Below are 26,574 nucleotides of genomic sequence, written 5' to 3' on the forward strand. Positions count from 1 at the left end.
GACTTTGGCTCAGCTCATGACCTCATGACTTGTGAGTTCGAGCCCTGCGTCTGGCTCCTTGCTGACAGCTCAGAGCCTGGAGCCTGCTTTGGATTCTGTATCCCTCTCGCTCTGCCCCTCCCTTGCTCATGCTCTGTCTCTCTCTCTCTCTCTCAAGAAATAAAAACAAAAAAACAAAAACAAAAAACAAAAACAAACAAACAAAAAAAAAACAATGGAAGGTTAGTGCTATAGGATAGGGGAAGAAGAGCGAATGATTTGCAAAGCACAGGCTATGAAAGGCCTCGAATATCAGGCAGAGTTTACTTTTTCACATGAATTGAACAGGGAGCCACTGAAGGTTCTGAACCGGAGCAGGATCCTTCAGTGCAGGGTTATGTTATACGATATGCCACTGCGCTCATAAATTTGGAAGGAAAATGGGCAGAGAAAATGATGACCACATGTTTGATGTACCAGATAATGTGGGAAGTGAAGGAGGGATAAAACTCAGATTCTACTTTTGGGGGAAATTTTATTTCAAATGTAAAGCATCTGCATACTTGAGATTCATAAATATATCAGCATAACTGAAGTGAAAAAGAGACAGACAGGAGTAACATGTTAAGAAGGATGATTTCATATCAATTCAACTTGTGAACATGAACAAAAAAGTCAAGAGCATTTTTTTTTAAGAGTCCAAATAGGGCAAAAACCATTTTTACATCTTCACCACTTTGTTCTGATGTGGAATTCAGTGTTTAAACTTAGAATCAATTGGAAAGGGAGAGAAAGAATTTCCATTATTTTTTAAATAAAAGATAAAATACACTTAGCATTGTATTTTTGAAAAAGGCTCTGTATCATAAAAGTAGATGCTTACCAGTGAAATACTCAAAGCAAAGGCATCGTTCATTCCCAAGTTGCTGTATTCCCAGCCTAGATACATCAGAATAACTTAGAAAAGGCATCTGGCTGGAAATTAGGAAAAATACATTTAAATCTTGATGCTGCCAATGGCCAAATTTTGGTTTGAAAAGTGAAATTTCTCCCACATTTAGTTTAGGCCTCCTCAACTAGTCCTAGAGTCTCATTTTAATGTGATTTTACAGATAAGAAAGGGTTAAAACCTTTTGAAAACATGCAGATGAAGGACCATAAAAGTAGAATTTCACGAAAACATATGAAGCTTCCGGGGAAGCAACTGTAACTCACCACACACTCTCCTCGAACACATATGCTGTATGGGTCTTTGTAAGAACAGTGTGTTCCGTCGTGAACCAGCTGCTTCATGTACACGACATCTCCAGTCTCTCTGGATTGACAGTAAAGGTGGCATCTTTTCTTGGCTACGTGAGATGGAAGATTAAATCAGCTATTTATATAAAACGACATATTTGAACACTACAGTTACTTTATTTTTAAAATATGAAGTTCCAACATGGTTTCCTGAAAACAAAATATTGTATACGTAAATAAAGAGTAGCAGAAAAGGATGTATATTTGGCATACAACGAATCTAAACTGTGAAACTTGTTTAAGTTTATTTTATTCACTTTGAGAGAGGGAGAGAGTGTGCACGTGCATGAGTGGGGGAGGTGCAAAGAGAGAGGGAGAGAGGGAATCCCAGGCAGGCTCTGCACTGTCAGCTCAGAGCCGAATGCAGGGATTGATCTCACGAACTGTGAGATCGTGACCTGAGCTGAAATCAAGAGTCTGATGCTCAACTGACTGAACCACCCAGGTGCCCCTAAACTGTGAAACTTTTGAGAGTGAACAGTGGTTGAAATAATAGTTACACAGCAACAACTGGGAGTGTCCCAGGCAAACCAGGTTGTACCAACAACCCTGAATTTTACCACAGCTCTTCAACAAACTTTAATTCAGAGGGAGGCAATTTACTTTTAGTGACACTTTGAGAACTAAAAGGGTTTCTCTTCTGTCTGGCCCAATGCCCTGGTATGGTCAACATCTCCTATAGGATCTCATTAATTTTACTACAATTTATGTGACTCATTTCATCGAAATAAAAAAGAATGCATCTTCTTAATGTATTGCAACTCTGAATTCCTATGTGGATGCATCTTTTCCATAAAACAGCTTATAAACTGAACTTGGCAGTGTATTATATCACATGGTTATCATGTAACTATTTTTCTTTTATCCATCCAAAGATGAAGTACGGCAAGATGTTCGTTCCCATTTGAACATTATTTAACCAAAAATTCATGGTAAGAAGTAAACAATTAAAAGGAAATTAAAAAAAAAAATTTAAGTTTATATATTTATTTTGAGAGAGAAAGAGAGAGAGAGAGAACAGAAGTGGGGAGGGGCAGAGAGAGAGAGGGAGAGAGAGAGTCCCAAGCAGGCTTCACACTATCAGTGCAGAGCCCAATGAGGGGCTCGATCCCACCACAGTGAGATCATGACCTGAGTCGACATCAAGAGCCAGACATTTAACTGACTGAGCCACCCAGATACCATGAAAGGGAGTTTCTAAGTTCATTTCTCATAACTAGTATATAGTACAAAAATAAAAGGTTATAAATTGGTTTTTGTTCTTAAGTAATGATCTATTTCTTGGTGCTCACTCACTTGTAAAAGAACTGTATTCTTTTTCTAGTTATTCAGCAAGGAAAGATCACACTAGTCCAGAGCATTTCCTCGTAGAGGCACTTCAGTCAAAGGAGGAAACTCAACATGTCTCCTAGGGGTTGCTTTCCACTGGTCTCTTCAGTAGCCATGGTGGGAATGCTCTTGGCCAGGAACTAGCTCGCAATTCTCACCTCTCTAGAGAAAGCCTTCCTTTTCAAAACCCAGCAAGACTTACCCCTATAAATACCAAGTTTTCTAAGTTACCAACCAGGTGCCAGGAGTCCAAGGGATTGGTGTGGACAAGGCTTAACCTCTGAAGTTCCCATCCACACAGTGGGAAAGAGAGAGAAGGTCCACTCCACTCACAGTCAGGATGTTCGTAGGGCAGCCAGTGGTGCTTGGTGTTGTGGTATTCAAAGTGGGAGTTCCGCTGTTGGCACTGCTGTCCTCTGAAGTCCTCGAAGTGCTTCTGGCACTCTTCTGTATTACAAAGCTGGTACTCGAAGTTAACACCAGGACAGTCCTGACCGCCATTGATGGGCCTATAGAAAAAAGACAGCACTGGAAAATGCCCTTTGGCTCTGCTCCAGCAGTGGAAGCTCGCAGACTCAGTGCCTGAAGGCAGGAGGCCAGAGTTTCGGAGCTGTAGGCACAAAGTGAATGAACTCCTACTTCCTGATTTCAGTCCCTTTCTGAAAATGCCATCCTCTCCCAGTACATGTGTGTGTCAGGTACAGGGAGGGAAGATGGGGACCAAAAACTTGACTTAAATCAGCTTTTCAAACAGTCTGTTTTGGATGTATGTGTATGGTGAAAGTATATAAAGAAATATAAAAACATATGTATCTATGGTCTGAGGGAAATAGATTTTCTGCCATGCATAAAACACATAGATATAGCCCAAAGAAATCTGATCACAGCTGTAGGCCTTCGTTTTCTCATATGGCAAATGCAAAAATTAATCCCATCTTTCTTAGGGGAAAATGGAGAGGACTGAATAAGTCCACATATTTAATATACTTAGAAAGAAGCATGGCTCGCGGTGAACCTTAGCTGTTCTTACAATTTTTATTGTTTTGGTGACTTCCACTAATACTTCTGCCATCCCTTCTGTGAAGACAGGTATGCCACACTTGATCTTCTTTATAAAATGGTAAACCCTAGACCAGATAGAATGTCCTAAGGATCTGCTGAGCATGCAGGAAGGAAAGATCCAATATAGTTAGTTTGAGGGAGTGAATGGATAGCTGTTTCCCCAACAGTTCCTTGGTGTTCCTTCAAGGTCTTTCTGTTGCCCTGTTCAAATGTGTTGCTCTCCTAACCCCAGAGTGTGGGAGCCCCTGTCTGGAACTACTCCCCACGCTGACATGCTTCCTGTGGACAGCCTCAGTGCCCAGGCTCTCTCTGCCTCGCTCCTGAAGATTTCTAAAGAGCAACTGCTTCAAAAACCTCTAATCTTCACTCCAGCCTTTCATCTTCACTATTGACTACTCTTCACAAGATTGATGAATAGAGATTTGCCCAAAACAGACACTTAAACCCTTGGTTTTCATGTTGTATACTTCACATGTATTTCATGAAAGAAATATTAACAACACAATATGGAAGCATTTTCTGGTGTAGCCAAAAACAACTCGAAATTACAGCAGTTATACTCACGCGGGATTATTACACTGGCGTGTTCTGAAACGGACACCAGTTCCGCACGTCCGGGAACAGGAACCAAATTTGGTCCATGATCCCCAATTGCCATCTTGTTTTTGTTGATTGGCATTCTTCCACATGCAATGACCCTTATAGCACCACTTGGGAAAATGACAAAAGGCAATTATGAAAATCACGCATATGCTAAAGCTGAAGTTGTTATACAAGGGCCACCAGTTAAAGGCCTTCACTTCTTCCCCCGCCCACCAGGTAAAAATGCATTTAAAAATGAACCCAGTGCAATTATATCAATAAGGTGCCCTATACAGGATAATTTAGGCTTGCATTTTTAAGTATAAAATGAAAAAATAACATTTACTCAGACAAGCTTTTAAATGATACATTTACAGTGAGCATCAAACATAACCAGTTAAGAATGATCTGAGGACCCAACTTGCATAGTGGGTACTATTCTACCCTTCATCCTTCGTTAGCTGTAATTTTAGGCTTTTTAAGGGTCATATGCACCCCTTTACAATAATAACAGAAAAATATATGCCTTAACTTTGGAATTAAATAACATATCTAAAGCATATATAGTATTCAAAACACTTAAATATGTTTCAAACTTTTCATTCACAATGATTCTGAGAGATAGGTCATTTATTTTATCTTTACGTTTTAGATGAGGACTACCGCGGCCCAGGAAGGATCATGAGGAGGATAAGAACATCTGACCAAGAAATAATTAAGTGGGAACCACTGAACCTTGATACTATAGAGGTACCTCGCTTTTAGTACCCAGCACATAGCAGGTGTTCAACCGGTATTCTTTTCCTTTCAACATTTTGACTTGCTTTTTTATCCTATATACAATGAAAATGTCTCTTAAAACTCAAATTTGGTTAAGTTTAAATATAACACAAATATATTTAGAGAAGTTGGATGTTCAGAGTTGATGTACAGGATATATTTTTCATAAAGCAAAAATGAATTCATTATTGCTCTTGTTTTTTTAGTCAAAAGTCTGTAACACTGAATTTTTCCAAACATAATGTGTTTAGCATGGTACCTAACAAAGTTAAACACTAATAATGGCAGATATTATTATTATTATTATTATTATTATTGTAATTCTCATAGCAAATATAGTTCATACATATTTGGACTACAGCTTAAAGGGCTTTAAAAGAACTGAAAGCTATGTAAATCTTCTTTGCCAGCTTTTGGTCCTGTCTACAATATCTTATTTCCAAACTAGTCAAGGCTCTTCAGTTTGAGTTCTTAACATGCCTTTGTTTTGGGTTTGGTGATCTTTCCCCTTATGAGTAGCGTAGCTTGGCCCTTGGCCAGTTTCTGAGCATTCGACCTTGACTACACAATGTGAGATTTAAAACCTCTGGGCATCTTTCCCCAAGGAACAAGGCCAAATCTTCTGTATAAATTCACATGACTTTATTTCTGGACAACTTTCACAAGGAGTGAGACGCCAGAAAGTAAATCAAATCCCATTAGCAGGGACACAGATATTCTGCTGAGCTGCTGTTTCCTATTCTATCAGCAGTGGCTGAAGAGCGGTCTCAAAGATGTCTGATTCTATTCCTTGAAATTCGTAAATGTTACCTTATTTGGTAAATGGTCTTTGCAGATGTGATTTGGTTAAGGATTCTGAGATGGAGAGATTATCCTGGGTTATCCAGGTGGGCCCTAAATGCTAGCACAGTACATGTACCCTTATAAGACAGGGGCAGAGGGAAATTTGCACACAGAAGAGAAGGAGATGATGTGGCCATGGAAGCAGAGATTGAAATGGTGCAGCCACAAGTCAAGGAATGCAGGCGGCCACCAGAAGCGGGAAGATGTGAGAACAGATCCTCCCCTAGAGCCTCTGGAGAGAGTACGGTCCTGTCCACACATTGATTTTTGCCCAATGAAATAGATTTTGGACTTCTGGCTTCTAGAACTATTAGAAAATAACATTTCTGTTGTTTTTAGCACCCAAGTTTGGGGTAATTTGTTATAACAGCCCTAGGAAACAATGTTTGTACATGATCATAATGAAACCCCATACACCATGTCTTGCACAAAAAGGACTACAGCCATGGTCATAATTTTCTAGGTTTCTAAAGATGATTATTGTGAAACATATCTTAAATCTTTATTGCATAAATAGATACACTCACTTTTCCAGCAGCACATTCAGTCCCATCAAGTGGGGGTCCTTTTTTTGTCTTACAAAAGTAGGGATTATCAGGATGGCTACACCACAGCTGTTTACATGGGTCAAATGTTCGGAACTGGAAGAGAGAGAATCAAGATCTCAGTGACCGACAGATGGCATGTCATACCAATGTATGTCCAACCATATCTTCTATACAGTTTCTTCATGTTTCTTGGATATTTTCATTTCAAATTAATAGTCATAGTTGTGGCATGTTAAGAAAAAAGTACTGCCTAAGAATTCCAAGGAAATAATACTTTCATTCTGCTATTCTAAAATATTAATGATAAGCAATGATTTGTCTGGGATTCTCTGGTTCACTTTAACATTTCTGCATACTATTTTTTTTATGGTTTTCAAATAGACAACACTGGAACTTTAAAGAATTTGTAAACATTATGACCATTTTAAATACAAAAACTTATTATGATCATTTTATAGCTCTCCTTAGCCCTGTAAGTATGAACTAGTCAGGTATAAACAATAAAAATACCCATCATAATGATCTGGCTCAAAGCAGAAAATATTTGTAAGGCTTGCTATGTGAGATCAAGTTTTCTGAGTGTTACAAAATGCCACAATATATTCATATAGTTTATAACGTACTTTCCACATATTTAATCCTGAAAACAATCCATGGCTGAGAATATGAGTTACGAGGTAAGGCTGTAGTTATGGTTATAAGTGAGAAAGTAACAGACCAGCATATTAGTATTCTTATTCCTGAGAATGTTTTATCTTCCTAAAACACGACATTACAATATCCAAATAGTTGTCTGTGCTCTTTACTTATCTGATCTCTTTGTAACTGGAAACATCTTACCATTCTCTAGATTAAAAAAAAAAAATCAAAACACCAGTTTATCTACATATTCATTGCTTATACCACTAATTACCCACACGTAGCCTTATGGTCATAGTCTTTTTTTGTTGTTGTTTTTAAATTAGCACTCATTTTGGACCTGGGTTCTTGTTGTTGTTGTTGTTGTTCTAATTCCTATTACTTAAATGCAGAAATTGTACTTTTCCATAATATTGAGCCAAACTTTAGAATTCTCAGCTCTAAAGCATTAATGTAAGTAGTAAGGGGCTGACAGTGTGCACCTTACAGACAGACCAAATGGCTGTAGATATCTCCACATGGAAGATTTCAAACAGAAGATCAACTTCTTTTCAGTGCCATGAAATATTTATTTTTCTTTCTCTAACACATAAAGCTTGCTCCAACATATAAAAAGCCCTTCCTTTCTCCCCTCCCCCTCCTTTTTTTAATAAACTACTAAAACGCATTATAGAAATTTAGTGAAACATACCTCTAATCTGCATAGCTACATGGAACACTGACTTTACAGAACTCCATTTACTATGTGCCTGCATTGTGCTAAGGACTTTAATTATACTATCAAATTTAATCCTGGTGCCAAATTCCACGAGATAAATACTATCGTTATCCACATTTTACACCTGAGGAAACTAAGTCAGAGAATGACTAAAGTTCTCAAAGTTATATATCTAGTGAGATCCAGATTCTGACAACCCACCTCGTCTGAGTATGAAACACACGCTCGTTACCTTCACACTATTGCTCCTGACCTTCATACTATACCACATGACTGTCATGTGAGAGAGAATACACGAGCACAACTCTTCCATCTGGTCAGAGCGGTATGAAATTCTGGCCAACAAACTAATGAAAAGCAACCTATCAAAGGCTTAGAAGTCATTTCTGAAGGTCACAAAAACCAAGGGAGAAATAGAGCATAAAGTTTCATGGCCTGACAATCTTAGTTTCAATGTCTGGCTCCCCTATTGACCAGATGCATGATTTAAGCAAATTGTTAAATCTCTCTCAAGTCTTGGCTTTTTCATCTGTAAAATAAAACTGGTTGCCAGTTCCCAGACTCCCATCTAGTCTGTCACAAGGATTAAATACTAATTCACAAGGATTAAATAATATAGTACTTAGCTTCAGCACGTAGTGACACAGCAAACACACAATCATTGATAGATAACCTTATACTTGCACCAGTGAGTCTGTGAAGCTCACCAAACAGGAGCCACACAAATAGATTTCAAGATGCAAAATCTCAATGGACTTTGAGTAACATACCGCAGTGCACATTTTATAACCAACCCCAAAGTCAAAACGACATTGTTCATCCATAGAGTAATTGATTCCAGGAAGTTCTGGGAGTTTGGGCCAATCATGTTCAAAAGGGTCATCAAGGAGACAGTCATAGGAACTGTAGAAAGGAAAATATTTCAACTAGTAAAGTGTTCGTTTTTTTTTTTTTTTTTTTTTTTTATCACATCCTAATGAAAAAGTATTCTTAGGTTACATACTCTAGAATTCCATCACATCATATAGCAAGATCACAAAGGCATACGTTTTAAGGTTTTGGGTTTAAGTTCCACCTAGAAAAAGACCCATCATCCTTATTCATCCCAGAAATAATAAGCCAGGCATGACTCAGGAAGACAGTAGAATTTTGACAGCCTTATACATGTCTCCAGCTGAGTCCCCACATGGTGTGGTGGTGCAGATCCTGGCACTGATGCTATATCAGCATCATAGTGACACATTATGCAGGCCTCACATGGCCATCCTCTCCCTGTCCTCAACTCAAGTTTGACCGTAAGTCAAAGATGCTATAAGGAATTTACTAAACGGAAACCACAGTTAAAAATTCACTTAAATTCTACGCTTATGGTTTAAAATATTGTGATTACATTATAGCATCATTGTGCCAAAAGCTCTGAGTCATAAGAAAATGTTTATTATGAGCAACAGCTTTCATTCACTGGGAGTTTGGTTATGACCAAGGTCCTAAAAGTCAGCTTCATGTCTGTGTTATGCTGTGACGTAAATGCTCTCTCACGACATGCAGAAGGGGACATACTGGATGTATCTCTTCAGTTCTTGGCCACTGCACCGGGACCAGTGGTAACGATGAAATGCTGCTTGCACCAAGGGGGCCATGACACTCCCCATAGCAGTCTCATCACCACACCTGTTGCCTTGGCCGTCATGCTCCATTCCCAGCCTAGAACAAAAGGGAGACCTCCCTGGTAAGAATCAGAGGGGCCATTGGTTTTGCTTGATTTCCCTCTTGAAAGTCATTCGAGGGAAATACACATTCTAGAAATTAACGTGGGTTTTGTGGAAAAGTCAAAGAAACTGCAAAATAGAGAACCATCTGACAGAAATGTCTCTCTGATTCTATAGCTATGTAAAGCACAGGGGTATCTCTGCAAGCCAGAGCCACTTACTTAGTTTCAGTACATGACCTCTTCCCTGTTTTGAGCTCCTCACACTTGGCAAGGAATGAGAGTTGCAGGCTGGCATGTACTCGGCCCAAAGTGTGAACAATACTGAGAGAAGCAGGAAAGAAAAGACTTTTTTTTTTTTTTTTTGCTTTATAGCTGTCAACAGTGACTTACACATGGCCAGTCTCATGGGCTACTACAAAAGCAGATGAAAAACCATCCTCATGATTCAGGGTACAACTTCTCACTGGATGACACATGCCGGTGACTGGAGCATATCCTGTAGAGAATAACAATTACTTTTATTTTCATTTTATGAGAAAACCCATTAAACACTACTACTGGACCTTCGCCTAGAAAAAAAAAAAAGGCTTTTCAGGAAACAGAGGCAGTATTATTTCACTGCTAGTGTTGTGCCACGTTCTCTTGGGAAAGCCACACACAGGTAACGGTCTCTAAAAAGATTCATTGGGTCTGCGTTTTCTCCTTTCCTAAGGGAAGGAACTGCCTGGAGTTACCATTCTGTTCCTCCCACCAACAAAGCCCTGTCTTTCTGTTTTAGTGAATGGTCCTTCCCATGATGGTACTGATGAAGGGAGCCAGAAATTCCATCAACGTTGAAAAGAAACTCATCAGTCTACTTTTTTTCCAAAGTCTACATCAGAATTTATTAGATAAATGTAAGCTGACTTTGGAAGAAAGTTCCTTGGCAGCAATCATTTCTCATGGTATCTCCTTTCCCTTTCCAAAGAGTTAGTGGAAATCACACTGCATTTTACAGCGTCCCCTCCATATCCCGAATGCATAATCATTATTTTAAAGGCAAGTATAATTTATTATAGCATTTAAGTGGCATTTAACATTGTGAATTCCACAGAAGTCACTGGAAGCAATAGAAAGAAAGTGTATGCTTGGCTGATGCATGATGGAAAGTGATGGTAGGGATTGGAACATTTGAACGGATTCTTTGATTTAGGATTATTTTTGAAAAGTCATGCCCTTAAGTTTTTCTTCTACATATTAATAGAAATACCTTGCATTCCAGCAGGTCCAAAGTCTTGCCTGGTTAAGAAAATTGCATGATCATGGTGTTCAGAGTGGTTGGGATCAGATTTTTGTTGTTGGCAAGCCCAGCGACACACGTTCTCCAAGCTTCTGGATGGGTTTCCCCTTTCTATTAGGCTGATGGACTAAGAGGAAACAGTGTGTTGAAGAAGTGCACAAAACTTTCCCAAAGTCTTCCTATCATAACTTTCTCTGAAGTCAACATTTGGGAGTGCAATATTTAAGGATGTTCAATAACATTATCTAGTGCCTATGTATATATCTTTTATTTGGGAATTCTAAATGCCCGTGAAGGATATCTTAAAGATGATTAGTGTTACCTGTGTGAAAGGTGACTGACACTTTTATGGGAACACGTAATGCTGACATTTGCTATCATGGGGCAACTCAATATTAATCGTTGGGGTAAGAATTTTAGTGGTCTATTACCTAATTCAGCTCAGATTTCTTAGTTTTATAGATATTAAGAACAACAACAAAAAAAAGGGTTAAAGATCCTGGCATAAGACTTTTATCCAGAGCTGTTAAAGTAAACAGTCTTTCATTAACTTTTTTGTTTTTATTTTTATTGGTCCAGAACTGATCAACATATGTGAAGAACACAGGTTCTTCAATGAGCTGGCAAAGCTGGTTAAACCTTCATTTTGGGAAGAGGTCAAATTATATAAACCTTACACTGAAAAAAGCAACAACACTTTTCTTAACCTCACAGCAATGAAGAGGGATGTACTCTTATCTTGCAGTTCCAAGAGATGGACTGACATTGCTTGGAACATTGCTACCACCATAGTATGATCAGGAGTTAAAAGCTCAGAAGGAAAAGGGCCCATCCTTCAAGAACCAAGTATCCATACTTTCCAGAGTAGTTCTTATGGACTAAGAAATTGAATTTGGAACCCAAATTAGTCCTTAGTTGGCCAACAAGCTAAGAGTTTTGTTACATTTCAGCAAATGTTATTATCCATGTTTACATTCTGAATAAAATTAGCTTGGTTTATTATATGCTGATCACATACTTCTCCACGTAAATCCTATAACAACCAATCGAAGGCTGTTAACATCTCCAGCTGGAGTTGACTTGTATTCAGTGTTAGTGACACAAAGTAGGTCAGGTTTATGGAATAAAGTAAACATCAGTGACACCCTCTCATCAGAAAATGATAAGTGGGTGTTAAATACATAATGAAATGCAAACACATGGATTTTTCCTGTTTGTTAAATGCATAATTTCATTAGTATTTCATAATCAGGAGGATTAAGTATGGGAGTGGGAATGTGATTTTAAAACATCAAGAAAAGTGCCAAGTCAGTGCCTTTCTCAGAGGGAGAAACTATGGTCATCCATTTCATTACTTCCAAGCACAGGCACATCTACTGCCATTTTAAAGCCAGCTGAAGTTAGTTATATTACATGAAATTCCTACTGTGTACATTTTGACCTAATTTTTTGTTTTCAAAAGGATTAAAGCTCTTCTAAATGCATATCCACTGTATACTTCACTTTCCTAAGTGGAAAATATACATATAAAATAATTGTTTTTAACAAATCATGAAAGGGCAAGGATCTTTGCTATTTTTCTTCACTGATATATTCAAGGCACCTAGAAACAAGCATCTGACACATAGTAGGCACTCAGTATAGATGTTTTGAATGAATAAGTGAATCACAAATTTGATGATAATAGTAGACTAAAGAAATTCTCTTTTCTGACAATGGTATCCATTTTTTTCACTCATACAGCCATGCCTAAAGTCAAAATATCTGAATCCATTAGTCACATGAACAAAGCAAATGGCATCAGCACAAAAATCATTATCTGCTCAGATTGGGAGATGTGTACTCATTGTGGTGGTTTCTCTTCCTCAGTCTATGTGAGACATCAGTGCCACATGTTAGCTATAGCTTCAAAAATTTAAGCTTCTGTTTGCTAACCCAGTCCTTAACATTCACAGTTTACATATTTTAGGGCATTTTACCTTTGCATAACCCAGCATTATCATGCGCACCAGGACCACATTCATATGTACTCCAAGGGACTCATCATGGTAAATTTCATTCACCTAGAAACAAAGCAGATAATTGCTAAAAGAAAGGTAACACATCAATGATTATGAGAGGCACAGCATTTCAGGGACCAGCCATATAATCACAAGTACTAGAATCAAGTCACTTTTTTTTTTTAATTTGGTTTAAGCTGAACCCTGAAATTACTTACCTTTAGCTTTGGAACAATTCTCCGATATGTGAATTACTGATTTTGTAAACCCCACAGTACCATGAACATGGAGACTATGCCTTCAAAGGGCTTCATTAAACTATTGTTGTGTTAGAAAGAGTCCAATGTGCTATAACCCGCAATTCATCAAAAGCAACCACATGTGGGTGGTGACTCTGGCAAGAGTCTACTAGCTGTGTGGAGTCACGGCCATGTAGAGAGAATCAGACAGCAGGCATTTGTCTGGGTCCTCATGTCACCACCACGGGTCCTAATCTGGTTGGGAGAGCTCATGGAGACAGAGCTGGTGAGCAGGAGCTGTGGTGGTTTATCTGCAGGCCAGTGAGTGGGTAGCCTGAAGTGTGCAGCTGGGACAACGGTGATTTAGAAGTTCTACAGTGTGAGAAGTCCTTCAATATTTGAATTACCAAGGTCCTGTATCAGTGTATATTAGATGAATATCACCCTTGGGTATAGCTCAGAAAAGCAAAGTCGAGTCATTCCTTTTTATTTAATTTCTAAAGTTGGGCTGAAATTTCTAAAAGTGATTTGGCATGCTTTAAAATCATAATCTCAGCAACCTCAAAATCACAGTCCAACACGCATTTATACAGATGAGGAAGGTGAAGACAGTAGAGATTAACTGATATGCAAAAGCCACAGTCAACTGTCGGCAGATATGAATCTAAGGTGAACCATCATTGTGTCTTCTGATTAAGACAGTGCAAAATAAGTGTGAAAAAAAAAAGATTGCTTATTAAGTTAGCAAATGTTAGCAGGAATGGGAGAGGTGGAGTTATCTGATTAGAAAAATTCTTAGCTGTTCCCATGGATAGGGACCCAACATTTGTCACAATAACTAAAAGAGGGGTGGAAAACTAACTGCAATTTGACTTGAAATCCAGGAGACTTGGACAGCAAGCACAGCAAATTGAAAACCCACAGAGAAAAGATAACCATAATCTCATAGAAAGGGGCTTTAAAAAGAAATACAACTCAAGAATGATAGAATGTTCTAAAAACAATCCCACAAAATTCATGAATCATAAAATTGCAAATTACCACACTGACCAAGAAACAGACTAACATATCTCAACTGAAATATTTCAAGAATCTAATGGTACTTGCCAGAACACCTTAAAAAAATGAAGGCCTTAAATATAGACTAAAGGCATACTTACTAAATTCAGATGGAACAAAAAAGAAGACAGCTAAGATGGAGGTAAAAAAAAAAAAAACCTACAGAAACTAGTATATGCTAAAGAAGGCAAAGTACAGTTTGACAAGAAAAGATGTAGAATCCTCTCACACAGAAAAATGCATTGACATATACACACATACATTTTACAAATGCATATACACACATAGAATGCTAAGACAAATTTAATCCCTGTTCAAGATAAGCCAAGGTAAAAAAAAAAATGTGCTCTTGCCGGGCACAGGTGTGCAGGCAGGTAACCCAGGGACAAGCTATCCCCTCTGGAGGCCAGGGTGTACCTGAAGTATTGAGTACATTTTATCTATGATATCTTGTAAAAGAGATGTTGACAAACATGAGTATATCTAGAGAAGAATAAAAAGCAAGAAACCTAGAAAATGTGTCACATAAAGAATGGAAGACGTAATGGCCAAAAGCAGAACACCAAACGCTAATGGTCTCGGCTGATATCTTGGTTCAGCCCCTCATTGTGGTGTGGTCTCTATCTTTTTGAGTCTCAATAAAATGGGCATAATAAGAATACTACCACACTGGGCTAGTGCAAGAATTAAAAGATTTAACTCATGCAAACATATTGCTCAAAAAATTTGAGAGGTAAGGAGAGAGGGACATTAAGGAACAGAAGAATATGGGAAACAGAAAAGAAAAACTTAGAAAGAAGACTTAATAGCTGCCATATGAAAAAAGGCTTCAATTTATTCTGTGTATCTACAGAAAATAAAAACCTTAAGTTCAAACTATGAGAAGGATAGATTTCAGTTCAATATAAGGAAAAACTAAATGCTGGACAAAAAAGCTGTGATTTCTTGTGACCATTTGGTCACGGGCACAATCTCTTCTTCCATACCTGCCTAATTGAAGACTGAATCCCTTTCCTCTTCTGGATTAATTATCTGATAAGAAATTCCTAACATCTGAGGTGCCTGGGTGGCTCAGTCAGTTAAATGTCCAATTCTTGATTTCGGTTAAGGTCATGATCTCACAGTTTTGTGAGTTTGAGCCCCATACTGGGCTCTGTGCTGACAGTGTGGAGCCTGCTTGAGATTCTCCCCCTCTCTCTCTGCCCCTCCCCTGCTGGCACTCTCTCTGTCTTCCTCCAAAATAAATAATAAATTAAAAATTAAAACAAAACTCCTAACATTATAATGCCAATGTAAGTAAAAAGGCTGAAGCCAGACGTACCGCTCACTAACACATTCATCCAGAGACTCATGGACATTCCAAGAGACTTTTCCTAAGGCAGCTGTTCTGAATTAGCAACATGACTTCACTCACATGTACTCAGCTTAATGTAATTGAAATATAAATGCATTTGATGTAAAAAGAAAGGAAAAAAAAAAGACTGAAAGCAATGCTAGTAAATACACAAAATAGGAGAACAATAAAATTTTAAACTAAAGAAAAGTAGTTAGGTAAAAAAAAAAAAAAATTCCAGGGCAAAGATGATGGAAGGATGGAAGGAGGGAGACACAGCCACTTGCACAGCAGTGGCAACAACTATAAAATGTAGGAAACACATCAGAGATCATAAATGAAGGAAAGGTGGCGATAATGACAAATAGCATATGATAGTTCAGTTAGTATAATGTACCTATAATCATCCTAAATTAGTAAATTCATCCATACTTGGGAAATTTTAAGATCAGTACAATACCAAGAAAGTATAATGGACAAAAGTTAGGTTATCAATGGTAATATTATATTATAAAATGTTAGAGTAAAAGGACACTTTTTAAAAGTCAGAGTTAACCATTCACCAAATGAAAAGTATTATTTAACAAAAGTCACTATTACGCCAGGCTAATTAGACAGCAGGGTACTCCGGTAGAGACCAAAATTGATCATGGAATCTTCTAGGTTAGCACATATTTGTGAAGCTATCACAGGACATACACAAATTATTATGGGTAGAAATCACCAAATAGAAGGCAATAATATGTATACAGAGCAGAGAGTATTCTTTCAATATGGCAAACCAACACACATTAGGTATCTGTGTTACGCAAAGCATTGGATATCATTTATTATCTTGATTTTCAAAGTTTAAAAAAGTTGCTCCCTATACATTATTTACTTTAAAATGTATTTAATAATTTGGCTGCTTTCCATCTTGCTAGGCCTTATTAATAACAGGATGCAATGTTTTTATACTCAGAGACCTATAGGATAAGAGTTGAAAAAATAATCAGCAACAAAGGATAAGATATTCAAAGACCTGGATTCCGTCCCAGCTAAGCCACTGATAAACTGAGTGACCTCAGGCTCTCTGAGCCTGTTTCCTCACTGGCAAATTATAATTGGATTTGCTGTGCCTGTTTCAAAGAGCTGTTGTCCAAATTGAGCAAAATGGCACACAACTGCTCTCAGTAAAACATGAAAAACTTTGGCACCCTTCCATCTATCCTTGAAAAAGATTTTGAAGATTTATGGATGTATTTTCATAATCTACGTGAAAAGAACAAGAAATACAACGGCCTCCTTCTTAGTTTTCACTAAAAGAGACTCAAGACTCTTTTTCTAGAAATCTCAATTGAATGAAAGATGTGATTTAAATTATATATATAATAAAATTTTGGGAAAAACCATTTGACACTTTTTTTTTTTTTTTTTTCAAAACTGTTTCAACGTACAAAAGCTCTTTCCAGCAGATGGCAGCATGCACATTTTTGAGGGGGGTACAGGCTGCTACATACACCTGGAGGTACTTACTCACCAGTTGTTATGTCTGCCTTTTCCTATATTTACACATAAATAAAATCACTTCCTCAAAATTAAATACAAGTTTTAAAATATTCTAGCCTAAGGAAAACACTGAGTCATTTGACTCTTGAAAGCAAAGAAAAATACTGAAAACATCTTTATTTAGACTGTTTTTTCAATGTCATCTATTAAAACACATGTGAAACAGAGAAACTCCAAGAATCTGACTACAAATTAATCACAAATCGTAACAATCAATAAATTATACACCGAATGAAATAAAAACATCTCACTGAATGAACCACTTGAGTCTGTCAAGATGAAGTAGAATATTTGTCAAGAAAGAATTTTACAACTCTTAGTGACAAGGAAAGCATTTTTTTTCCTAAAAGCAACATCAGAAACAAACAAAAACAACAGCTAATATTATATAGAGCTTTCCAGATTCCAGACACTGCTTTAAATGCTTTATATGAATTCAAGTAATCCTTGCAACAACTTCAGAGATCTTACTATCTTCATTTTGTATCTAAGAAGTTGCGACCCAGAGGGGCGCCTGGGTGGCTCAGTCGGTTAAGCGTCCGACTTCAGCTCAGGTCACGATCTCGCGGTCTGTGAGTCCGAGCCCTGAGTTGGGCTCTGGGCTGATGGCTCAGAGCCTGGAGCCTGCTTCCGATTCTGTGTCTCCCTCTCTCTCTGCCCCTCCCCCGTTCATGCTCTGTCTCTCTCTGTCTCAAAAATAAATAAACTTAAAAAAAAAAAAAGCTGCTAAAGAAGTTGCGACCCAGAGAAGTAACTTGCCCAAGGTCACGTAGTTAACAGACACAGCAAAGGATGAAAACCTAGACAGTCTGACTCCAGAGTCAGTGGATTTCACCATATTGCTATACTTCCTGTAGACCACAGGTCTATCCCTATGCACAGAACAGATAGTTTTAGAATAATCAATAGTGATTTGCTCTCCCTGAATTTAAGAACCTGGTGTATAAGCATACTGAGAAAGAGGTCTTAATAACTTTACCTCCTTTTCATAAAATTCCTCCATGTAGACTTTAAAGAAATGAGGAATTGGACTCTGAGCTTACTATAAATAAGGATTTCTTGATGATCAACATACTGGCATTCTAAAAAATACTGGGGAAAATTGGTGCTAGAGCAGATCACTAGAAAAAGTAAATGAGGAAAGAAAAGATAGGACTGAAATTTATAACCAGTCTTTTGGGTTGTAAGAAAGGCATTAAGCATAAATATTCTAAGAAGTCATGACACAACATAATGCAAATATATGTAAATTGGAATATCCTTTTACCATGTGAACCAATCTGTAGAGTGTGTGTAGAGTTTCTGTGAGGTGTTCAGGGTTGAGCCCAGAGTTTTTATTAAATTACCTGAAAGAAGGGGTCAATGGAACATTAATTCCATTTTCAGATGACCTTAAATTAGAAGGGGTTGCCAATGATGTGGCGGGGGTGGGGGCGGGGGAGGGAACCAAAGGTAAAATCAACTCAAGTATTCTTTTCCTTGAAAGGAAAATTCCTTCCAGGTTTGTTCCCGGACAGGACAATTTCTCCCAGGACATTTCCCTGGCAGGACAATCTGACCTGCTTTGTCTGACTAGCTGATGAACAGCTTTGTCTGGCTTCAACAAAGCAACACTCATTTTTCTTTCAGATGGGTGGATCAGGTGGGAGAGACAGACAGTATGGCTGAGTGGTTAAGAGTGTGGGCTCTGCAGGGGCACCTGGGTGGGTCAGTCGGTTAAGCATCTGACTTCAGCCCAGGTCATGATCCCAGACTTTGTAGGTTCAAACCCCGCATCGGGCTCTGAGCTGACAGGGTGGAGCCTGGAGCCTGCTTCAGATTGTCTCCCTCTCACTCTCTCTCTGCCCCTCCCATGCTTGCACTCTGTCTCTCTGTCTCCCAAAAATAAATAAACACTAAAAAAAAAAAAAAAAAAAAAAAAAAAAGAGCGTGGGCTCTGCAGCCAGACTGCCTGAGTTTGATCTTAGCTATGTGAACTTGGGCACATTATTTGTCTCTGTGCTTCAGTTTTCTCATCTGTAAAATGGAAGAATTATAGTACTGCCCTTATAGGATTGTTGAGAGGAATAAATGAGCTCAGAGATGTACAGTGCTCAAGAGTGGTGGCCCTTGCAAATGTAAAAACAAAAAGTTGTTAGCCATCATTAATATTATTCATACAGAAGAAAATAAATGAGACCTAAGTATGATTTTTAAAAAGAAATGGAGACTTGGTTTACTGAAGGCAAACTGAAGGTTAATGACAAGATAGTCTGGGTAATTTGGGTTGGACATAAAAATATTCTGAAAAGAACTGGGAAGGGGAACCCTAGGTGGCTCAGTGGGTTAAGCGTCTGACTTCGGCTCAGGTCATGATCTCATGGTTTGTGAGTTTAAGTCCCACGTGGGGCTCTGTGCTGACAGCTCAGAGCATGGAGTCTGCTTCAGATTCTGTGTCTCCCTCCCTCTCTGCCCCTCCCGTGCTCACATTCTCTCTTTCAAAACTAAATAAACATCAAAAAAAAATTTTTTAAAGAACTGAGAAGAAACGGTACTCTATCCACAACTCATTTCTCGTAGAGCTAAAGTTCCAAACACATACCTACTTGGATTCTCATCCCATACTCTATATTCCTTTTACTCAGGGTAGGTGGCTGACTTCCACCTTGCCAACTCTTCTTTTCCTACCTCCAATCTCAGACTAATAAGGACTATTTTTTATTAACAGTCTTATCAAATATTTACTGAACAGTTACCATCTGCCCTATTGTCTTTGGGGCAGGAAACAGAACAGTAACTGAGTTTGAGTCTCTGTTCTTTATCGTGAATATGTTCTAACAGGTAAAATAGGCTATATACATGGACAAAAATCAATAAATACAAAAAAAAAAAATACATGCAGACAAGGTCATACCAGATAGGGAATAGGTGCTCTGAAGAACATAAATCTGAGTGATGAGATATAGGACCAGAGGGAGAGGAAGAAGTTACCTAAGACTGGGTAGTCAGAGCAGGGAGACAAAAAGGCAAGTGTACAAAGCTCAACCCACATTATTGCAAAAGCTCAAACATCTTTATCACTACTGCAAAGGAGACATCTTTATCACTACTTTAGAAAGAGACTGAGACCCATAGCAGTTATAGAATTTCCCCCCCAAAAAAGGTTAGCACAACTAAGATTCAAATAAGTCTATGTGATACTGATGCCTATTCTTTTTTCCCAACTGCCTTGCTTGCCTTTTGCTTTCTGTCACAGTGAAAGTGTGCTCAATCTCTAGATTCTTCTGCTCCAAACAACCCGATCCAAAAAATCAACTCTATTTCCCATATTCAATCTCTCCCTTTCTTGAAGTTGCTTTTCCTCTTCTATTAAGATTCTCAATTCTCCCTCTTCACAAAAAAATAACCCATCTACAATGCTCGACAGCAGTTAGCACTGCTTAGCCCTGTGTTCTTCAATGATACTATTCTGTTTCTTTGTTGATATCAGCTCCCTTTTCTCTGCCTAGCTCACACATGTCAGCATGCCTCAAAGTTTTGTCTTCAACCCTCACCTCTTCTCACGTGTCCTTTATTCATCCACTGCTTCTCACGTGTCCTTTATTCATCCACTGCTTCATTCCACGTGTCCTTTATTCATCCAATATTCATCCACTGCTGTTTCTTCAATCAATACCTATAGGCTGATGAACTCCAAATGTTTGTATCTGTAACACTAATTCATCTCTCTTATGCTCCAGAGCCATCTGTTCAACTCTAGTAACAGACCCATCTATTGGGAAGATACCTATATGTGTCAAAGTATACTTGTCTTCTCCCCAAAGTCTGTTCTTTTTTCAATATTCTACATAGTTGAAGACTGAACCATCCCTTACTCCCTCCTCTTCTACAAATACTAGTCAATCTATTACCCAGTCCCGTAGACATCTGTCAAGTCTATCTCTTTCCATCCACTGCCAGCTGCTCAGTATTCATCCTGCTTGGTTGAACTGTTGCAATAACCTGTTAAAACTTTTGCAAATGTTTACATTTGGGTGATTTGGGCCCATTTCAGTAGTTCTCCAGAAGGGCCAATTAAAAGGGTCAGATGGTGGTTTTCAATAAGCACGAGTCTGTCCTTTTATGTTAATTATGTGTTTATCTCTCTTAAGCATCAAAGAAACTTTGGGTGGGCCAAGAATAGGCAATTCAAGGACTTAAAAACTCTTCTGGCCTTTAGTAAAAGCATACCGAACATCAGGTAGAACTGATTCCCTTTCTTCAAGAATGAGAAAGAGGATTCCCTCAAGAAGCTAAAAAACATTTCTGTGTTTTAGGATCCTGGAAAAAATAAAGACTGCTATCAATCTGGGAAGCATAAATTCAGTCTGATATTTGCAGCATAACAAAGGAAAAATGAGTGAATGTCAGGAAGGAAATTTGGAGCTTCAGAATCAAAGGGGAAGGGGAAAGAGGAAGCTGAGATGCTTCACTAAAAATCAAAGGGACCTCTGAAGCATCAATACTGTCGGGTGGTCCTGTCGTTATGTTAATTTAACCTGTGATGTTGGGACTGTCTTCTAGAACAACAAACCAGGATACTCCAGGGAAGGTATGCATGTTTACATAAGGGATGGCTGAACTGACTTGTATTTACTTCACTCTGTCTCTGTGACCTGGTATGATCAATACACAATTGGGAAATGAAGACAGTTTGTTGAGGCTGGGTGATGCAGTGTAAACCACAAGGGGTTTGGGCTGTTTCCTAATTCCGGATACTGTGTGTCTGTTCACCGCACAGCATCTAACAGAGACTCTTCCTCCAAATCATTCTAATGCATCCAGATTCTCTTCATAAAGCACAGACTGATAAAGTCACTTATTTTCTTTAAAATCCTCTGACTCTTCATTAGTGGGGTGAAATTCAGATGCCTTAGAATGGCACAAACCTTCTTTTTCTAAAGGTAACCCCAGTTTCCCCATCCAGCCTCATTTTCTGCCATCTCCCCTAAATACCATTCAGTTTTACCTACAGACAAGCCTCCAGTGGCCCTGAAGACACCATGAACTACAACTTTTAGTACTTTTTTACAGTCTGTTCCCCACTTCCCTTTTTCTAGCAGGGACATGCCAATTCATTCTCTAAAGTCCAACTCAAATGGCATCTCCTCTATGAAGACTCCATCTGCCACTGGCATTATTTGCCAAACCACATCCCCTTCTTTTCAATTAATGTCTACACAATAATTTGTGACTGAATCTTTTTAAGAAACTATCACATTTTATTATTATTTTTTGATTTCGCCTGCCTGCTGGAACTAGCTCCTTGTGAAAAGGAGCTAAATTTTATAAATTTCTGCCTCCCTAGAAGCAAACAGGAGTTGACCTATAGAAAAGTATGGATGCTGGGTCAATCAATATCTAGAGGATTGATGTTAATTCTAATGTTAGAAACGGATTAAAGATAATGACCCGAAACAGAAACCTGTTTCATGATTTGCTTAGGTTGCCTAAACACATGTACTCCCCACATAAATTTGCGTTGTTCAGTGAACTCACGTTCAGTGTTTTAAGAAACATTAGTTGAGAAATCAAAAGCAGTGCAGACACTTAATCACATTAATTAACCAGTACCCACACATACCTGCTAACCCTTGATTAAATCTACTAATGCTTTGTTAGGACCGGAGTACTTCCATGGAGTATTTATTTTCTTTTAAAAATATTAAGCAGGGAAGCCTGCCATGTGCATATAACACAACGATGTTATCAGTTTACTGTACATCATAAGTAGCTGACTTCAATATAAAAAAAAAAATGAGTTCCCTCTTAATTAATCATACTTGGAAGTATGATTATTTCTCACACTGGGAAGTACCTTTTAAGTGAATTGTTTTCTTTTCACTTGATAAATCCTGAGATTAAAGCATAGACTCAATTCTCTGAAGAACACGGAAAATTTTAATAGGCACAATAGACCCAGATCACGTCACAGATCTTAGTATATTGTTAGGATATCTGCCACAGATAGCAAAGGGCTAGTGACCAGGAACTTCTGGCACATTGAAAATAACACACACTCCCAACCACAAAATCTGCTTCACTGCCCTATTACAGAGAATCTTAAACTAGATTGCTAATTGATTTGATTCAATCTAGCAAGGTACTGAATTCTCACTTCAATGACTTGAATGGTATTTTAATAAGACACAGAAACAGGTAAAGGAAAGACATCAGAGTTTTATCTGGCAAGAGATATGCAAAAAGCCTGGACTTTGTAACAACAGCAGTAAAGCTTAGGGAGGAAACAGCACTGGTCTCCAAAGACAGAGATCTAGGCTCAAGTTCTATCTCTGCTACCTATTAGCTGTAAGACTATGGGAAAGTCACCTAACCTCTCTAAATCTCAATCTCCTCATTTATAAACTAAGACTAAAAGTGAGCATATTTCAGGGTTGAGGAGTGTTATACAATTCAGGTAAAATATTTAGCATAAGACCAGGCACAGAGCAAAGGCTAAAAGTTAGTTGGTTGTAGCATAAGCTGTCATGCTTAACAACATGAAACTGTTCTTTTGAAACTGCACTTGAAACTAGATGATTTTAAATATCTTCAAAGATTTCATTACTAACATTGATTCCACACATTCTGTTTGTTTGTTCTGTAGACCACCCTATCTACATAAATGGAACTGTCATCATCCAGCAGTGTTTAAGCCAGAAAATTATAAATCACCCCTTTCCCTCAGTCCCCTTCTGATCCACTGGCAAATCCGATTGATTCTACAACAAATACTCCCTTGTTATTGCAATCATCACTATCCAATAAACCATCATCTCTTACGAACACATCTACAATTGAGTTCCGATTGGTTTGCCTTCATTCTAAACCTCTCCAACCCATTCTCTGCAACACAGAAAGAGGCCTTCAAGATTGGCTTTCCCTTAATTGACTTAAAATTGAATTCAAGCTCCTCCCGTGATTTGAAAGGTGCTTGCCACCTTCTTCACGCTTCATCAGATTCCTTGCATGCTAGACTCAAACCATAGCAGCTTTGTTTAATAACTAAAATGCAGGGCATTGTCAATGGCTTGCTCTTCCTTTTATTTTAGGTCTCAATTTAACCATCACTTCTTGGTCGAAGGCGTTCTTTACCATCGTGGCTATGTAAAATCCCTATCATCCACTTGCTCTCATATTCCCTTTCCAAGCAAAGTGTTGCTTCCCTGCATGGCTTGTATCATAACCTAGGAAGCATTTATTTGATTTTCCTACTAGTCTGTAATCTTGGGATGGGTAGGAAGTAAGTCTTTTGTGTTCACCTCCATATACCTGGTATATAACATTAAAATATTTGTTAAAACACTGTATTAATTAAGTTTTACTGCATATTTACTCTGTGTCAGACACTGTTTTGTTTTCTTGGCTTTTTTGTTTCAATTAATATTTTCTAGATTTCATTATACATTTTCAACCTTAATTTCCCCTAGTAAAGTGCATCCTCAAAGGGAAAAATATCTCTATGATAAAAGAAGTTTTCTGGCTTGAATAATAGGGGGCTGAGAAAGTGAAGGACATATAGACAAGATGCGATTTGTTTGTTATAATCTCTCAAGGTATCTGAAAGAGAACTACACTGAAATGAAAATGTAACTTTAAACAAAATCTCATAATGTTTAACTTAAAGTTATACTTTAATAAAAGTTGATATTTAAGAGTGATGTTCTATAATACATAATACTGATTTCACTATTATATTACCTATTGTATATTTTCTCATGTGTGATTGGCAAAAATACATTAGCCATTTCTTTTGACTACTTATCTCTATCCATAACTGAAGTCTCCAAAAAAGATCATTTTATACTACAAAATTTAAAGAAAAATAAATGAAACAAGGGAAAGCATAAAATCAGGGTTATTTCATTATATTTAGTTTATTTTTAACTTCATTTTGAAATAATCTCACTCTTCCAAAAAAGGGGCAAAAATAATATAAAGTATTCCTATGCACGCTTCACCAAGCTTCTCCAAATTTAATATTTTTCATAAGAGCTCAATGAAACCATGAACTGGTTCTTTGAAAAAAAATAATTAAATTGATAAACCTCTAGCCAGACTTACCAGAATGAAAAGAGAAAGGACCCAAATAAATAAAATCATAAATGAGAGAGGAGAAATAACCAACACCACAGAAATACAAATAATTATTAGAGAGTATTATAAAAAACTATATGCCAACAAACTGGAAAACCTAGAAGAAACAGACAAATTTCTAGATACATATAAACTACCAAAACTGAAACAGGAAGAAATAGAAAACTTGAGCAGACTGATAACCAGTAAAGAAATTGAATCAGAAATCAAAAAACTCCCAACAAACAAAAGTCCAGGACCAGATGTATTCATAGGCAAATTCTACCAAACATTTAAAGAAGAGTTACTACCTATTCTCCTCAAATTATTCCAATAAATAGAAAAGGAAGGAAAACTTCCAAATTCATTCTATGAGGCCAGCATTACACTGGTACCAAAACCAGATAAAGATTCCACTGAAAAAGAGAACTACAGGCCAATAACCCTGATGAACATGGATGCAAAAATTCTCAATAAAATACTAGCAAACCAAATCCAAAAATATGTTTAAATAAACCATTCACCATGCTCATGTAGGATTGATTCCTGGGTTGCAAGGGTGGTTCAATATTCACAAGTCAATTAATGTGATACATCACATCAATAAGAGAAAGATAAGAACCATATGATCATTTTAATAGATGCAACAAAAGCATTTGACAAAGTACAGCATCCATTCATGATAAAAATCCTCAACAAAGTAGGTTTAGAGGAAACATACCTCAATATGATAAAGGTCATATATGAAAAAAGCCACAGCTAACGTCATCCTCAAGAGGGAAAAACTGAGAGCTTTTTCTCTATGGTCAAGAACAAGATGGGGACATCCATTCTTACCACTGTTATTTAATATAGTACTGAAAATCCTAGCCACAGAATTCAGACAACAACAAAAAACCAAAAGGCATCCAAGTGAGCAAGGAAGACACTATTTGCAGATGACATCATACCATATACAGAAAATCGTAAAGAATCCACCAAAAACCTGCTGGAACTGACGCACAAATTCAGTAAAGTTGTAAAATATAAAATCAACATACAGAAATCTGCATTTCTATACACCAATAATAAAGCAGCAGAGAGACTAAGGAATCAATCCCATTTACAATTGCATCAAAACCAACAAAACACCTAGGAATAAACCTGACCAAAGAGATGAAAGACTGTACTTTGAAAACTATAAAATACTGATGAAAGAAATTGAAGATGACACAAATAAATGGAATGACATTCCATGCCCATGGATTTGAAGAACAAATATTATTAAAATGTCTATATTACCCAAAGCAATCTACACATTTAATGCAATCACTATCAAAATACCAACAGCATTTTTCAGAGCTATAAAAAGCAATCCTAAAATTTGTATGGAACCACAAAAGACCCAAATAGCCAAAGCCATCTTGAAAAAGAAAAGCAAAGCTGCAGGCATCACAATTCCGGACTTCAAGTTATATTGCAAAGCTGTAGTGATCAAAGCATTATGGCACTGGCACAAAAATAGACACATAGATCAATCAAACAGAAGAGAA

The 26,574-nt window shown here is 37.7% G+C and overlaps 1 protein-coding gene across 1 annotated transcript in view; it reads right to left on the bottom strand.

The window, feature by feature from the left end:
* ADAMTS3 (ADAM metallopeptidase with thrombospondin type 1 motif 3) overlaps window positions 1-26,574 on the bottom strand; it is a 258,079-nt gene that overhangs the window by 29,413 nt on the left and 202,092 nt on the right. The window contains exons 6-14 of the mRNA XM_049630608.1: window positions 12,749-12,832; window positions 10,740-10,896; window positions 9,881-9,986; window positions 9,340-9,483; window positions 8,550-8,682; window positions 6,402-6,515; window positions 4,234-4,379; window positions 2,941-3,116; window positions 1,195-1,328 (exon numbers count right to left, since the gene is read on the bottom strand). Of these exons, the coding sequence (XP_049486565.1) occupies window positions 1,195-1,328; window positions 2,941-3,116; window positions 4,234-4,379; window positions 6,402-6,515; window positions 8,550-8,682; window positions 9,340-9,483; window positions 9,881-9,986; window positions 10,740-10,896; window positions 12,749-12,832 (1,194 nt within the window). The remainder of the gene's footprint in view (window positions 1-1,194; window positions 1,329-2,940; window positions 3,117-4,233; window positions 4,380-6,401; window positions 6,516-8,549; window positions 8,683-9,339; window positions 9,484-9,880; window positions 9,987-10,739; window positions 10,897-12,748; window positions 12,833-26,574) is intronic.

Source organism: Panthera uncia, chromosome B1, assembly GCF_023721935.1.
Source record: "Panthera uncia isolate 11264 chromosome B1, Puncia_PCG_1.0, whole genome shotgun sequence".
NCBI lineage: Eukaryota > Metazoa > Chordata > Mammalia > Carnivora > Felidae > Panthera > Panthera uncia.